The sequence below is a fragment of the Cyclopterus lumpus genome, chromosome 2 (genome assembly GCF_009769545.1).
Source record: "Cyclopterus lumpus isolate fCycLum1 chromosome 2, fCycLum1.pri, whole genome shotgun sequence".
Classification (NCBI taxonomy): domain Eukaryota; kingdom Metazoa; phylum Chordata; class Actinopteri; order Perciformes; family Cyclopteridae; genus Cyclopterus; species Cyclopterus lumpus.
In genome coordinates, this window is record NC_046967.1 from 11,112,582 (window position 1) to 11,129,687 (window position 17,106).

A 17,106-nucleotide genomic window follows, 5' to 3' on the forward strand; every position below is an offset into this window, starting at 1 on the left:
CCCTCTGAAACATCTCAAAGAAACAAAAACACCTTCGTCTGAAACATGTTTGTAAAGAAACCTGTAAAGCAAAATGTGTCAACGTGTGTTTACCTTCCACGGTGATACTCAGATTGAGAACATCCATCCCATCAGCATGGGAACACTCGCAGGTGTAGTTCCCACTGTCCACTGGTGTTAAACTGGTCAGGTGGAGAAACACAGTGTGGTTCTCCGTCATGAGAGTGAACCTGGAGTCACATGTGTTCTCATTGGGGTCTCCTCCTCCATATCTATACAGCAGAAGACACTCTTCTCCGTTCCTCTCCCTGTGGATCTTACACACTAAGAGTGTGACGATGTTCTCTGTCGTATTGCTGCATATCGGAGTGGCGTCTGGTTCTCTCCCAATGGTTTTCACGGTCACTGCAAACAATAGATTGATATTTTTCTTTTGCATTTTGTAAATAAAAAAGAAGGAGTTGTTGTTTCTGTACGTTACCTTCGCTGCCAAACCCCACTGAGAGCGTCAGAAGCAGAACAAAGCGCAGTTTCCATCCTGCCATGCCGGTCAAGCAGCAGCTAAAGTTGCAAGTGAGCAGCATCCTGTGCTGCAGGCAGCTCGACCTCAAACCCTCACAGCAGTGTACAACACAAAGGAAGTGGTGCATCGGGAGTGTGTACGTTTACACCAGAAACTGGTGCTACAATAAAAGGTCACACCATGCATCAGGTCTGCACAGCTGGACCCGCTGCATGCATCGCTGTGATCTTAATTATAGAAACCTGAGCTCGGGCTATGAATAGAAAGAAGGGTCTCTGAGAAGCTTGTGTGTGTGTGTGTGTGTGTGTGTGTGTGTGTGTTCAAAAATATATAAAATACTCGGATGAGAGAGATGATATGGCACAAGCTTTATTTCATTTCTGGACTTGTCAACCACTGCAATAGGTTCGTTTAGAAAGAAAGTAGTTATTTAAAAAGCTAAATATTATTGTTACATGGAAAATACCGATGCAAAAATATACCAATTCTAATTGCTAGATAAAATATCTAATAACACTTCATATGGGACGCAATCACTTACACGTAACATGTCAGTGAGATATAGAAACTTGTTGCATCTTGAATATTTTGTGCAGTGAAAGAAGCTTTTTTCATTACAGTGTTAATTAAACTTCCTGATACTACAGGGAAGTTTTTTTTTAATATCACAACTTACAAGTGCAAACACAAGTCACAGGCCTCATACTGCTTACAGTTTAATATTTTCATAAATGTCCTGGCCACGTTGATCGGCCTCTCCATCCATTTCCTGGTTATCAAAGCAGATATTTTTCATGTTACTTGTCGAGTGTGCGGCGGTTTGGTAGAGATCGCCGGCTGGTTGCTGGAGGCTTGTATAAGGGTCATCCGGGTCATCTGCATCCTGTAAAAAATGTATATTCTCACTATATATTATGGTCCTGAGTTACTACATTTACAGAAAACTTCAATATGTGAGAGTTTAAAGGTGAAGAACTTCTAAAAGGCTGCGTTACTCACAAAAGAGTCGGGAGTCTCGCATCCAGATGATCCAGATGTGGCTGCCCGTAAACCGTCGCTTTAAATTAGAAGAGTTGGAGTCAGTGGATCACCAAACACACGCACACACACTTGTATTAGTGACTCACCCACAACATTTTCTTTTGCAGATAAACCCGAAGATAACTGCAGTTATAGAAATGACTATTGTGGCCCCGATCAACCCGATTACAATCAGCTGGTGTGTTGACCGCCTGGCGTCTCCCTCTGAAACATCTCAAAGAAACAAAAACACCTTCGTCTGAAACATGTTTGTAAAGAAACCTGTAAAGCAAAATGTGTCAACGTGTGTTTACCTTCCACGGTGATACTCAGATTGAGAACATCCATCCCATCAACATGGGAACACTGGCAGGTGTAGTTCCCACTGTCCACTGGTGTTAAACTGGTCAGGTGGAGAAACACAGTGTGGTTCTCCGTCATGAGAGTGAACCTGGAGTCACATGTGTTCTCATTGGGGTCTCCTCCTCCATATCTATACAGCAGAAGACACTCTTCTCCGTTCCTCTCCCTGTGGATCTTACACACTAAGAGTGTGACGATGTTCTCTGTCATATTGCTGCATATCGGAGTGGCGTCTGGTTCTCTCCCAATGGTTTTCACGGTCACTGCAAACAATAGATTGATATTTTTCTTTTGCATTTTGTAAATAAAAAAGAAGGAGTTGTTGTTTCTGTACGTTACCTTCGCTGCCAAACCCCACTGAGAGCGTCAGAAGCAGAACAAAGCGCAGTTTCCATCCTGCCATGCCGGTCAAGCAGCAGCTAAAGTTGCAAGTGAGCAGCATCCTGTGCTGCAGGCAGCTCGACCTCAAACCCTCACAGCAGTGTACAACACAAAGGAAGTGGTGCATCGGGAGTGTGTACGTTTACACCAGAAACTGGTGCTACAATAAAAGGTCACACCATGCATCAGGTCTGCACAGCTGGACCCGCTGCATGCATCGCTGTGATCTTAATTATAGAAACCTGAGCTCGGGCTATGAATAGAAAGAAGGGTCTCTGAGAAGCTTGTGTGTGTGTGTGTGTGTGTGTGTGTGTGTGTGTGTTCAAAAATATATAAAATACTCGGATGAGAGAGATGATATGGCACAAGCTTTATTTCATTTCTGGACTTGTCAACCACTGCAATAGGTTCGTTTAGAAAGAAAGTAGTTATTTAAAAAGCTAAATATTATTGTTACATGGAAAATACCGATGCAAAAATATACCAATTCTAATTGCTAGATAAAATATCTAATAACACTTCATATGGGACGCAATCACTTACACGTAACATGTCAGTGAGATATAGAAACTTGTTGCATCTTGAATATTTTGTGCAGTGAAAGAAGCTTTTTTCATTACAGTGTTAATTAAACTTCCTGATACTACAGGGAAGTTTTTTTTTAATATCACAACTTACAAGTGCAAACACAAGTCACAGGCCTCATACTGCTTACAGTTTAATATTTTCATAAATGTCCTGGCCACGTTGATCGGCCTCTCCATCCATTTCCTGGTTATCAAAGCAGATATTTTTCATGTTACTTGTCGAGTGTGCGGCGGTTTGGTAGAGATCGCCGGCTGGTTGCTGGAGGCTTGTATAAGGGTCATCCGGGTCATCTGCATCCTGTAAAAAATGTATATTCTCACTATATATTATGGTCCTGAGTTACTACATTTACAGAAAACTTCAATATGTGAGAGTTTAAAGGTGAAGAACTTCTAAAAGGCTGCGTTACTCACAAAAGAGTCGGGAGTCTCGCATCCAGATGATCCAGATGTGGCTGCCCGTAAACCGTCGCTTTAAATTAGAAGAGTTGGAGTCAGTGGATCACCAAACACACGCACACACACTTGTATTAGTGACTCACCCACAACATTTTCTTTTGCAGATAAACCCGAAGATAACTGCAGTTATAGAAATGACTATTGTGGCCCCGATCAACCCGATTACAATCAGCTGGTGTGTTGACCGCCTGGCGTCTCCCTCTGAAACATCTCAAAGAAACAAAAACACCTTCGTCTGAAACATGTTTGTAAAGAAACCTGTAAAGCAAAATGTGTCAACGTGTGTTTACCTTCCACGGTGATACTCAGATTGAGAACATCCATCCCATCAACATGGGAACACTGGCAGGTGTAGTTCCCACTGTCCACTGGTGTTAAACTGGTCAGGTGGAGAAACACAGTGTGGTTCTCCGTCATGAGAGTGAACCTGGAGTCACATGTGTTCTCATTGGGGTCTCCTCCTCCATATCTATACAGCAGAAGACACTCTTCTCCGTTCCTCTCCCTGTGGATCTTACACACTAAGAGTGTGACGATGTTCTCTGTCATATTGCTGCATATCGGAGTGGCGTCTGGTTCTCTCCCAATGGTTTTCACGGTCACTGCAAACAATAGATTGATATTTTTCTTTTGCATTTTGTAAATAAAAAAGAAGGAGTTGTTGTTTCTGTACGTTACCTTCGCTGCCAAACCCCACTGAGAGCGTCAGAAGCAGAACAAAGCGCAGTTTCCATCCTGCCATGCCGGTCAAGCAGCAGCTAAAGTTGCAAGTGAGCAGCATCCTGTGCTGCAGGCAGCTCGACCTCAAACCCTCACAGCAGTGTACAACACAAAGGAAGTGGTGCATCGGGAGTGTGTACGTTTACACCAGAAACTGGTGCTACAATAAAAGGTCACACCATGCATCAGGTCTGCACAGCTGGACCCGCTGCATGCATCGCTGTGATCTTAATTATAGAAACCTGAGCTCGGGCTATGAATAGAAAGAAGGGTCTCTGAGAAGCTTGTGTGTGTGTGTGTGTGTGTGTGTGTGTGTGTGTTCAAAAATATATAAAATACTCGGATGAGAGAGATGATATGGCACAAGCTTTATTTCATTTCTGGACTTGTCAACCACTGCAATAGGTTCGTTTAGAAAGAAAGTAGTTATTTAAAAAGCTAAATATTATTGTTACATGGAAAATACCGATGCAAAAATATACCAATTCTAATTGCTAGATAAAATATCTAATAACACTTCATATGGGACGCAATCACTTACACGTAACATGTCAGTGAGATATAGAAACTTGTTGCATCTTGAATATTTTGTGCAGTGAAAGAAGCTTTTTTCATTACAGTGTTAATTAAACTTCCTGATACTACAGGGAAGTTTTTTTTTAATATCACAACTTACAAGTGCAAACACAAGTCACAGGCCTCATACTGCTTACAGTTTAATATTTTCATAAATGTCCTGGCCACGTTGATCGGCCTCTCCATCCATTTCCTGGTTATCAAAGCAGATATTTTTCATGTTACTTGTCGAGTGTGCGGCGGTTTGGTAGAGATCGCCGGCTGGTTGCTGGAGGCTTGTATAAGGGTCATCCGGGTCATCTGCATCCTGTAAAAAATGTATATTCTCACTATATATTATGGTCCTGAGTTACTACATTTACAGAAAACTTCAATATGTGAGAGTTTAAAGGTGAAGAACTTCTAAAAGGCTGCGTTACTCACAAAAGAGTCGGGAGTCTCGCATCCAGATGATCCAGATGTGGCTGCCCGTAAACCGTCGCTTTAAATTAGAAGAGTTGGAGTCAGTGGATCACCAAACACACGCACACACACTTGTATTAGTGACTCACCCACAACATTTTCTTTTGCAGATAAACCCGAACATAACTGCAGTTATAGAAATGACTATTGTGGCCCCGATCAACCCGATTACAATCAGCTGGTGTGTTGACCGCCTGGCGTCTCCCTCTGAAACATCTCAAAGAAACAAAAACACCTTCGTCTGAAACATGTTTGTAAAGAAACCTGTAAAGCAAAATGTGTCAACGTGTGTTTACCTTCCACGGTGATACTCAGATTGAGAACATCCGTCCCTTCAGCATGGGAACACTCGCAGGTGTAGTTCCCACTGTCCACTGGTGTTAAACTGGTCAGGTGGAGAAACACAGTGTGGTTCTCCGTCATGAGAGTGAACCTGGAGTCACATGGGTGCTCATTGGGGTCTCCTCCTCCGTATCTATACAGCAGAAGACACTCTTCTCCGTTCCTCTCCCTGTGGATCTTACACACTAAGAGTATGACGATGTTCTCTGTCGTATTGCTGCATATCGGAGTGCCGTCTGGTTCTCTCCCAATGGTTTTCACGGTCACTGCAAAAAACAAATTGGGACACTTATTTACATGCAAACTGCAAAAGTGTGACTGGCTTGCATCAAGAAGTGCAGCGTACCTTCAGAGGCCCGACACAAGGCCGGTGGCAGGAGGAGAACACAGCACAGTGTCAGCTGGTCCATGATGGCGGAGAGCAGGGCTGCAGTCCGTTAACCTCGAACCTCGAACCACCTCGAATAGCTCGACAGCACGTGAAGGGGGTCCTGCAGAGGAAGTGTCCGACGCGGCCGCATCCTGCAGCACACGCGATGCTCAGTTTTTATTGTTTGTAAAAGCAAAACCTTTCCAAAAGGATTTCCACAGAATTCAGATGCCAGCAGAGCTTCAACGACTTTAAATATCTTATTTTCCTGAAAAAAAAAAAGCAAAACTCCTTTATATTGAGCTTTTTTTTTCTTCTAAATTCTAAATAGTGATAATTGTGGGATTAATATTGTCGAAATACTATCTGTAGTTTCAGACTAAAGTATAGGTTGAATCCTGATACATCGATTATTATAATCCTATTCTGTAAATACTAATAAGTAACAAGTGTATTTTCTTTAGGACCCATTTGAGGTATTCTTTTTTTATTTCTACTCTTTTTATAACTTGTTACTTTATCAATTTAGCAGAAAAAAACCATCTATTAAAATATGTTTGTTATCAACTAAACTATTTTAGATTTAGAGCTGAAACACTTAGTTGATTTAAAGGTTTGGCAACTATTTCAATGGTTGTTTTAGTCATTTTTTATCTCCATTAATTTAAATGGAGTGGTCACAAACCACACAGTTAATTGATTAATGGAGAAGAATAACCAGACGATTATGAAAATTACCATTAGTTGCAATCCGACACAAAATATATTTTTACATTAAAGCATTCAGAAAAAAAATAATCTAATGACAGAATATATATCGTGCACAAACAGTCAAAAGGGACATTTTTCTTCTCAATGCAGGAGCTTTACTTAACTTTAATTCTACAGTGTGGTATTAATACTGAATTAAAATATCTGAATACTGTATACTAGTATAATAGATGGTCACAGGACAAACAAAAGGCTTCTTCTACCGTTGCAAAGTCCACGATGCACGACTCTCGGCTCAGCAGCAGCAGCTCGGAGGCGGTGCGGTGACCGAGTGGTTAAGACAACATATAAACGAAACGTTCGATTCCAGCCACGAACATTTAGTTCACGTCTCTCCCTCCCATCGCTTCCTGTCTACATGTGATCTTTACTGTCAAACTGACCTTTACAATAAATAAGGCCTCGGATAATTGAGTGTGTGTGTGTGTGTGTGTGTGTGTGTGTGTGTGTGTGTGTATAAATCTATCCACACATTAAAATAGTTTATTTACATGTTTAAAGATGCAAAAGAAGACGAGGTAACGCAGATGCTCCTCAGCTTGTATTGTGTCTGCACAAGTGGAAAATAAAATACTAACCTCTATCAAAACACAAGCGTTGCAATGACTTATTAAATTTAAAAAACTTAATTAAAACTTAAAACTTTCGTTTTTTGCAGAAAAATAATCAGTTAATTTTAATTAATTTAATACCGAGATCATAACCCTGAATCAGTATGAATGTAAAGAAGTTCAGACAGGAAGTTCATGCAGGCGGCTGATATGTAAGAGGTCAAGGAGGTCAAGGTGACGCCTAATAAACTAGTCCTGAAAAAAAGGCCCTGCTTACGTCACTGATGATGCGTTCAAGAGCACTGGGGAAATACTTTATACTCTCTGCAATATCTATTTGTATGTTTACTGTAGGTTCTGAATCAAATTTAGCCATCTTACACTTTTCTTCAAATAAAACCAAACACATATATGTTTTTAGTATTTAATTATTATGGCTTTGCATTTATTTAACTAATTGAAAAGCCTACATTAAAAAAAAGAGGATAAATCCCAGAATCACTCAAGCTATGATGATGAATATGAATACACCGATAATTACAGGAATAAAAGGCATCTCTGTAGAGAGTTTGTCGTCTTCATCCGCTTGAATATTATAGAGAAAAGACCAAATCTGTGAGTGCGTTGTCCACAATATAATGTAATAATTACATTGTTTGCATTACAATTGTTTCTTCTGGTGCAACGAAAGAAAACAAGAAGAAATGAGGCAAACACACTGGGAAATAACCATAAAACGGTGATACTCAGATACTCATATCCCTACTTTGCAACCGCACGTGACTAATAACGTAATAAATGAGTGACCTGGAGTCACATTGGTGCACAGAGTCTATCTCTATGTGATTAGAGGAAATGAATGAGCACTTTGATGACTCAAGAACGTGTGGGAGGTTGTACAATGATTTAAAAATGTTAAAATTACTATGACGTGAGACCAAAAACGTATGAACGATTACTTTATTGTTCCCAAGAGGGGAAATGATCAATGCACCCAGAGACACATAAAAACATCCAAGAAATGCAACCATCAACCCGGTAGTGCAACTTATGTTGCAGGCCACATTTTAAAAAACAAAACCCGGCTCGGTTGTTCACGTGCTCCGTCTCGAAAAGCCGGACGAGTAGTGGATGAAGACCGTGAAGCCCCACAAAGCGGTCAAGACCGTAACCAGGACGAGAGAAACCTTCTGGTTCCAGAGGCTGTGGTCCAACTTCTGCTCCAGGCGACTGCAGCTGTCCGTCACGTGCAGGAGCTGGAGGGGAGTTATCGGGACGTTAGAGGGGAACGTCGCTGAACACACAACGACAACACAAAGCTGGGCATCGAACGCGCGACTAACCGAGGCGTGAATCCTTTGAAGGTCGATGCCGGTGTTGTAGTTCTTGGTCGTCAGCCTGAGGTCGGGCTTCGCGTCCTGCAGTCTGAAAAGCAACAACACGTGCATGATTGACATATTGTATAGAATAAGCATTCACATGCATCATCATCTTTTGCTGTTGTTTTAAACCAATCTGACCTTTGCCCCGAAGGCGTCTCCTCCCAGAACTGGACCAGGTCCTGGTTGCCACGAGTGGTACTGCTGGGCTCCATTTTCAGGGCTGACGGGCTTTGACACAAATAAAAAAAAATGTGACTTTTAAATGTGCAATAGGAGTGTGTCAACAAGTCGAACGCCGTCAGGGGGCCGAGAGACGGAAGTGAGACAGGGATCTCCACGTCGGTCCCAGCTGCTGGTCTGGTGTGGAGCCGAGGTCCCCCTCCTGAGACCACTCACAGAATAAACTGGAGTCAACCGGTCAGAGACTTTGTTACCGGCACAATCAGATTAGATTTCATCTCCGCCGCCTACAGCACTGTGTTGAATAATTTAATCAAGCGGCACTCCGCCCACTTACCTGAGTGCTATTTGTGTACTTGTATTTGCCCTAATTTGTTGCATTCATCATTTTAATTGTGAAGTACTTTAAGCTACATGTTCTGTATGAAAAGTGCTCTATACATGAATATGTTATTATTGTCTGAGTATGTATCTTTAGTTTCGCTGTGAATGAAAGAAGAAAGTACAACCTTCATATGAGGTCGTTGTTTACACGGACAATAATGAAATAGATAAATATAAAATGCGTTCACCGCGACGCACTGAACTATAACTTAGACAGCAAACTAAGGATATATACTTCAGATTATCCGTGTTCTGGAGAAGAGAAAGTACGTATTCTATTGTGGGAACACATCCATTCAAAACTCAGAGGAGGAAAATGTGTTTTGAAAAAGGCACATCTGTCTTTTTGCATTTCCTCTGAAAAGCTTTGAAGCCTCAAGCCGAAGCATGACCTAGATATACAGTCAAGCCCGTCTCGCAGCACTCAGACGCTCTTACAACCCCCTTACAACCCCCTTCCTCGAGTATCACAATTGCCTTGCTCGCAGAATGTTGTATTTAATTCAAGAGATGAAACCAGAAATATAAATATCTGGTTTCTTTTTTGCAAATCTTGGCCTACTTGAAATTTCAAGCAAGGTGCAATACAGAAAAAAAGCCTAAAACAAAAGAGTAAAAAGTGAATCCAAATCAGAAAATGAACCACATTTAGACAGAGATTTGGATAAAGAGACATTTTGACCTTTGACCCTCGTGTTACGTCATACACGTCCATGCCTGCTACCTTAGAACACACCATAAATCAGATTAAAAAGGACAATAAGACATTTCTACTCATTTATTCCACCTTTATAACGACGCAGGTTTCACTCTTTCAAGCTATTTCGCAGCTTGTCCAGTATGTGACTCTTTTGCATGCGTGCAAAGTGTCCACTAGGTGGCGCCACTTAGCCGGAGTTTATTCTCGCTGTGGCTCAAAGGCTGCTGGGAAATCGCCGTTTCAGGAAGCAACCAAGTTGAACTCAAGCAGGTAAATGTTTGCGTCCAGCATGTACATATATATGTTATATATATGTATAGTAACTGTAAATGTAATCGCACGGCGCCTCTGGTGGTGCCTGGCGTCCATCTTTGTTTTAAAGTCGCATTTTAACAAACCGGAAGTAGATATTGTTCCATGTGACTCTTCGTGCGCTGTGTGTTGTTAATAGTTATCCGTTATCCTTCAGAACTGGCAGGTTTGCGGGTGGATTAACGTGAGAAACGGTTAACGGGAAGATTCACGCAACTGCGGGCGTCTTCAATCATGGTAAGGCAGCCGAGAAGGTCCAATCTCACCGTGTTTACATCATTTAAGGTGTTTTCGGCATAGTTAAGTGTTTATATTCCATAATGACTGTAAATAAAACCCATTTAATGCAGCACATTAAATAATATTTTGTTTTTTGTTAACTACAAGTTATGCCCAGTTCTTCTAAATTAAACCAGCTGATTTTTCATGAAAACACTGAAACTAAGCACATCTGTATGTATCTGTCTCATCTGCAGGAGGACATGAGCACCGTGATGTCCTGGTTCTCCAGCCCCGTGTACAGCCGCTACTGGCAGCACTACCAGCAGGCCATGGCCTGGCACCTGAGACACCGGCGGGCCTACAGCAAGGCCTTGGAGGCGGGCCGCGGCCACACCTACGGCCAGGAGCAGCGCTACGCGGACTGGAACGCAGGGGAGGAGGACGAGGAGGACGAAGACGGAGAGGACGAGGAGAGCAGCTCGGACAGTGAGATCGAGTGTGACATCAGCAACATGGAGATCACCGAGGAGCTTCGCCAGTACTTCGCCCAGACGGAGAAACACAAAGAGGAGCTGAGTAAGAGGACAAGATTCTTACAAGAGTCCCCAAACCTCCTCCATCTCCACCAGTGTGTCGAGGAAATGAGCTTTTCTTAGGGAAGCTGACTTGCACTGCCCGCTTTGCGTCTGGATAAAATAATAATAAAATACTCTCGTTTTCTCGTCTTTGCAGAGAAGCAGCAGCAGTTGGAGGCCGAGCAGCACGACCGCTACGTGCCGGCCGACCAGGACCTTCGCGGCGTCTCCTGGCAAAGCGGCGCGGCGGCGGCGGCGCCTCCCTCAAACCGACCCGGCGAGAGACGCGGCGCGGAGATGAAGAAGCTGTACGGCAAAGACGCGACCAAGATCCTGGCCATGGAGGCGGCGATGCAGCTCAATTTCGACCGAAAGTGTGACCTCAAACAGCCCAAGTACTGGCCCGTCATCCCACTGAAACTGTGACGGCTGCAAAGCGTCTGAAATAGGAGGAAATCCCTCATCTGATCTCTAATGGATTGCGGCCGCCGCTGATGTAGAACTAATGGTGTGGGTTAGCTGAGGGTTACGAGTTATTTTTTTGGGATGCTACACACAATGTTGGATGTTTTGTTTTTTGTGGATTTGCACGTTTACAGAAGGTATTTTTAACCGGAGCATCAAAGCATGCAGCGCGACCGTTTAGCCGCGACGCGCTACGTCGTCCTTCCATCATTGTTTGTCGGCTGAGGTCGAGAGGTGCAGAACCCGTAGGTGACGTGAACGTGCTCGGTTCCCCTTAATCGGTTCCTGTGTTCCCTCTGCAGCTCGGCGACGTTACATCCTGCAGTCGCTCCTCTTGTGCCTGTCGACTTAGTTTAACCACAAAAACATGTCCGGCCTCCTTCCTCTGTTTCCCGCATGGCTGCGTCTGATTATTCAACAAACACGAAGAGTGATTTGTTGTTGTTGTTGTTGTTGTTTCTAAACTGTGTCTCTCTGATTCTGACATTTCATCAGCTTCAAAGCCGTTGGTTTGGTTTCTCAGGAGGGACGTTGACTATTCTCTTTTATCTCGTGCTTCACCACCCAGCCCCCCCCCCCCTTTTTTTAAGACTGAAGGATGTATATTTTAATAAAATAAAGTGTTTTCTTTTTTGGATTAAACCTGCTTTGTCAGTGGTGATGTCTTATTTTTCTCTTTTGTAATGGGAGTCTGGCTCTTGATTCATATTAATACCGCTTTTAGGCATTTAAGCACCCAAAGTGTTATTTGTTAAATTAGGTTTGTGTCCTCCAAAGTCCAACAGTCCTACCATCAATAGCTCTCGGGGGACAAATAAGGACTCTTGAAGGGATTAATGAAGCCTGATTCTGCCCCCCCCCAATAACGGGACGTCCAGTTGTTTGTATGCAGCCCCCCTCCAAACAACCTGTAGGCGACTTTTGTCTCGACAGAAGAGGAAGTGGCTTGTTGTTGTTGTTGTTGTCTCTTGTTCTGCTTGCGTGATGCAGCGCGTGTTTGACTCTAATTTGCATGTCTGCTAATCAGTTCTAAGGGAAAGTGTTCACTTTCACGTCACTGATGTCCTTCAGGCTGTTTCTCTTTGCAGGAGCTCATCTATAACGTTTAGTTTTGGACATCGTGTGTGTGTGTGCGTGTGTGTGTGTGTGTGAGTCCCTCTTTGTGTTGTTGGCTCCTTCAACAACTGCCAGCAGCAGAAAAGAAATCCCCTTTCATTCCTGTGGATGGAAAATAAAATGCATGTATTCTTTTGCTGTGTGTGTGTGTGTGTGTGTGTGTTTCTGTACAGAGCATTGGATCAACACTTTTAAATATTAGCCCAGGAGCTGATCATTTATTGCATACATTTCCCAGACTTTTATTGACGCTTGATAACTTTCTTTAAAATGTGAGTTTCACCTGAACATCAGACATTTGTCTTTTGGGATATCTCCAGCCAAACGTCACCTGTACAATGAGCTCGACTGTATCCTTCCCACTCAACTCCTCACGTGAGAGTTGATGCTGATTGGATTAAGAGGGAGTGATCCGCTGCCTCGCCGTGGATTAAACAGGCTGGACGAGGTGGAAACACGGATGACCACGGCTGACGCACATATCTGTGTTTTTATATAAGCTTTGTTCGATCACAGGATATCATTGGGAGAGATACATGAGAGTAAAGCAGGAGGAACATTTAGACAAAAGGTCCCCAATTAAAAGTGTTAACGCGTTGCCTCTTGGTTTTGTGTATTTATCACATGATTTATGTCTATTCTAAACGACAGGATGTTCACTCTGATGTGTTTCTGTACTCTTTAGTTTGAACCTCCGTGTCTAGGAAGTTCTCCTCCTGAAATGTACACGGTGTAATTAATCAAACCAGAGCAGGGGAAGGACGCACAAACCAAAGGTCGCACTCTTGACGTGTGTAGTAAACAGCATTACAAACAAGTGTCTGTTGACATCGACAACACCGGCTCCTCGTGCATGAAGGAGCCGAGTGGGACGAACCAAAAGCACCTCTGAAAGCTCAGGGGGGAGACGGGCGGTTCCAAGTGATCGCCACTGGTTTCCACTTTGTTGGCAGTCGTTCAGCGTTGAAACCAGTAGCACTCATGAGGCCTCCGATCCAACACAGACAACTTCTCTCTCTCTCTCTCTTTCTCGTTCACAACATCTGTTTCCAATAAGGCAGCCGGTGAGAAGTTGAGGACAGACAGGATGTGGTCAGGTGACATGATTTACTGCGATGGGCAAACCGGAGCAACCTTCTCCCCCGAAACCGCTACTTTAGTCCCATCATCGTCAGCCTCATCATCCCAGTCTTTCATCTGCATCTGCTCCTCTCATTGTCTTCATCACTCTTCTTTCCATCCCCTCCTCCTCCTCCTCCTCGGTGAATTCGCTCTTTGTGCTCGCTGCAGTTTTTCCTCTCGCTGGATATGTGAAAACTCGTCTCCTCTTGCATCCTCTTGCATCGCCGTGTGCCGCTGATCCGCAGGACGAATGCTGAAGGAAGCAGCCGTCAAGCAGGCGCACTTCAAAGGCTGCAGATATTAGAGGATTGTTTCATTCTGGAGGAATAAATGATCACTCGGCTGTAAAAAGAAAGGAGAAAGTGGAACGATTCGCTGACCTGATTAGAACTACAGTCATAATAACTGAATACAAGCCGTAATTATTGTCTTATTGAGGTTACAAGTTGCTGAAAGCTGCATATTTTTTAAGCTGAAACTTAAAAACGTTACTTTGTTGAATCCTAAACGTGGCTTCCAGTAGTTAAAAAAGCTGCAGAGTGCGTTATTTGATGACGTATATCTATTATAGAATACATGACATTTGCACACCGAATTAAGCAAATTATGTCTCTTTCAAGTTCACAGCTGCAGAGCACATTTTTAGCATTAACAATAATTAGTTGACATATGAGAGTCACACAGCTGCCGTGTCTCTGGGGCATTTTTTCAAAAAACATCTGAAAGTGTTAAATTAACTGTTGATTTTGCAACGCCGAGAGTCAAATTTTGGGATTGGCTGCCCTGAGGACAAAGAAAGGGCATGCATGCAGCACGTGAAGTTATGGATGAGTGGAAAAGGCTCAGCAAGGCCGGGTCGACGACCCGACAGACGGCTGTAAGGTGAAAGGTCGTGGCAGTTCTTGGCATGGGGATTTTTGTAAAGGTCTTTTTTTAGTTTGAGTAGCACATATTTGTGTTGCTGTTGACGAGAGGCTGCAGAAGAGACTCTCATACACCCACCTCACAACCCCAATATTTGCTTTCATATTTAGTCTGCTAGTCTTCCTCGTCCTCCTTTTTAATCTCAGCCCGACGGCGACTCGTGATGTGTCAGAATCGGTCGTCGTCGTAAAGGACCTGTTGCCACGGCGACGCACAAAGCTCCGAGGCGGGGCCGTCATCTCAAATCGAACTGTCATACATCTGATCACAGGAGCCCACGCGGGCAAAATATGAATATATATATTCACACACGGGCATTCTCCCTCACATGCCCCTGCCGCTAAGGCACCCCCTGGAGTGATGATGATGATGATGATGATGATGATGATGATGATGATGATGATGATGACGATGACGAACCCACCCTGACTCACGGTGTGCCACTGCAGATGGAAGCAGCTCTTATTCCACATAACTGCTGGCGTGCGCTGCGGTTCAGTACAGTAGGTCACAGGTGCAACAGTTCCTGAGTCACATGACTTCTACAAACAGTCACGTGAAGCAGGCAGGCAGCCGGGGAGTTGGGTGGTGTGTGTGTGTGTGTGTGTGTGTACTGTGTGCAGTTGTTGGGATGACGATGACAACACAACATCCTGTGGAGCAGACTGTGGACCAAATCTGGGCCAGCGGGATTAGAGGCTCGTCGGATAAATTGCTGGACGAGGGGGCGATGTGGGGGGGATGGGCATGTGTGTGTGTGTGTGTGTGTGTGTCTGGAGGTGAGTGTAGGTTAATCCATCCGCACTGACAGGAGTCAGATATTGTAAATAAGGTGAGATGCTCCCGCCCTTTGGGCGTTCGGTTTGTGTTTGCACGCGTTCGATATAATGACGCTACACATCAAAGCAACGCTTTGCAATCGCATGCAAATCCAGTGCACCCAGAGGTGCAGGTGTCTCGGGCAGCAGGGGCGATGACGGAGCGCGATGGGATTCGTTTGCATGGGATTTGCATTGAAGTCGCTCACGTGCCGGCTTTGAGACTCCACGGTGGCAGGAAGAAAGAAAGAAACGATGCATTTGTTCCTCTCAAACTCCAAACCAAAATAAGTGTTTGTTTGTGTGCTGATGCATTTAGATCGAGCGTTGGAGATGGACTAACCTTTGTCAGCAAGCGGCGGTTCTGTTCAGGGATGGGAGGGAAGCGTCTCCTTGGCGACCGGGGTGGGGGGTGGGGTGGGAGGGGCGGGTGTGCGAAACTGGGTCATCATCACCGCCACAGATTAAGGGCCCCGGATCTGAACGCTCATGTTCCCCCAAAGAACACACGTAGAGACACTGAAACAAAACGCACTATTTCTGCAGAGAATCCAGAGGAACTCTTCAGGTGAGAGACGGCGCTACAGGTGCTTCAGCCTGGCCCTCCGCCAAAGGTTTCCCTTTTAGAAGGGAGCCAGAAGCCCATTAAAATAGCAAGGATTAGACTAAAGCAACAACGGGAAGCTCATAAAGCCGTCGCTGAGACAATGTGTGTGCGTGTGTGTGTGTGTACCAGCTTCTTTAGTACGTTTACGTTGGCCCAAGTGATGCCCTGTTTCCAGCTTTACTGATAACACACTTCTGTTTGACTCATGCACAGAAACAAACCGGGTCAGACCAGGAAGTTGGGGGATGGCTGACAAGTTGTTTATCTGCTCTCACGCAAGCAGCAACTTGTTAGCATTCTTAACCCGAAAAATAACACAACAAGCATCAAGCAGAAAACACGTACGCCGCGTGACTCTGACGCAGGGGCCGTCTCCCTCTCGACCTACGACGAGGTCACGGTGAGGTCAACCTCTGGGATCAGAGCTCTTGACAAGCGAGATAGCGTAATGGTGCCGAGCAGCGTGTCAAGAAAGGGGGTCAAAAGGTCGATGACGTTGTGTCCGATTGGTCCTTTTCACTGGAGACGACTTTCTTACATATTTACACCCCATTTCATTGCCCTGCTGCAGGAAAGCGATGATCACGTCGGCTGCATGTCAACGACTCTCGCCTTCAGCTGAGCTGGTCGTGGGCGTAGAAATAAATTGGACTGATGTTTATTATCATAAGCTGATTCAAGCCGTTACGAGGACACACGAGAGGTTCTTTGAGGAACTGATAGCATCGCTGAAAGATCTGAACGAGTGCAGCCTGTCGGCGGCGTTGGACGTCTCCATGGCAACAGCGGAGCCGCTATCACTCTTGAGATCAGAGCGCTCTGATGTTGAGGATGCGACCATCACGAGAGCCGGTTGTGGAACACCTTTTGAAACTAAAGTTTAAAATCAATTGTCCAGAGACGGGTGTGACCTCCTTTTTCTCCTTCTTCCTCTCCAACCAGGATGTCCTCATTACTCAGGCACGACCCCATTTGGGCGGCACTATTTCTCTTCGCCGTCTCGCCGTAATGAGGGACGACAGGCATTCGACAGGCCCTCCTGGCTTTTCGTTGAATGGACGCCGAGCAGGAGCTCTTTCTGATGCACAGACACGCTTTGAGGTTGAAACTATTCCTAAAGGGGGTCACATGTGAACCTGGACTCACCACCCCACAAACACACTCACTCAAGTGA

General features: G+C 44.4%; 1 protein-coding gene across 1 annotated transcript; it reads left to right on the plus strand.

Annotated features, from left to right (window-relative positions):
- Positions 1-9,967: 9,967 nt before the first annotated feature.
- Positions 9,968-11,996, plus strand: gemin8 (gem (nuclear organelle) associated protein 8). The gene is made up of 4 exons (XM_034550618.1): positions 9,968-10,041; positions 10,241-10,320; positions 10,560-10,881; positions 11,038-11,996. Exons 2-4 carry the CDS (start codon positions 10,318-10,320, stop codon positions 11,304-11,306), a joined length of 594 nt encoding a protein of 197 aa, XP_034406509.1. The 5' UTR covers positions 9,968-10,041; positions 10,241-10,317; the 3' UTR covers positions 11,307-11,996.
- Positions 11,997-17,106: the final 5,110 nt, after the last annotated feature.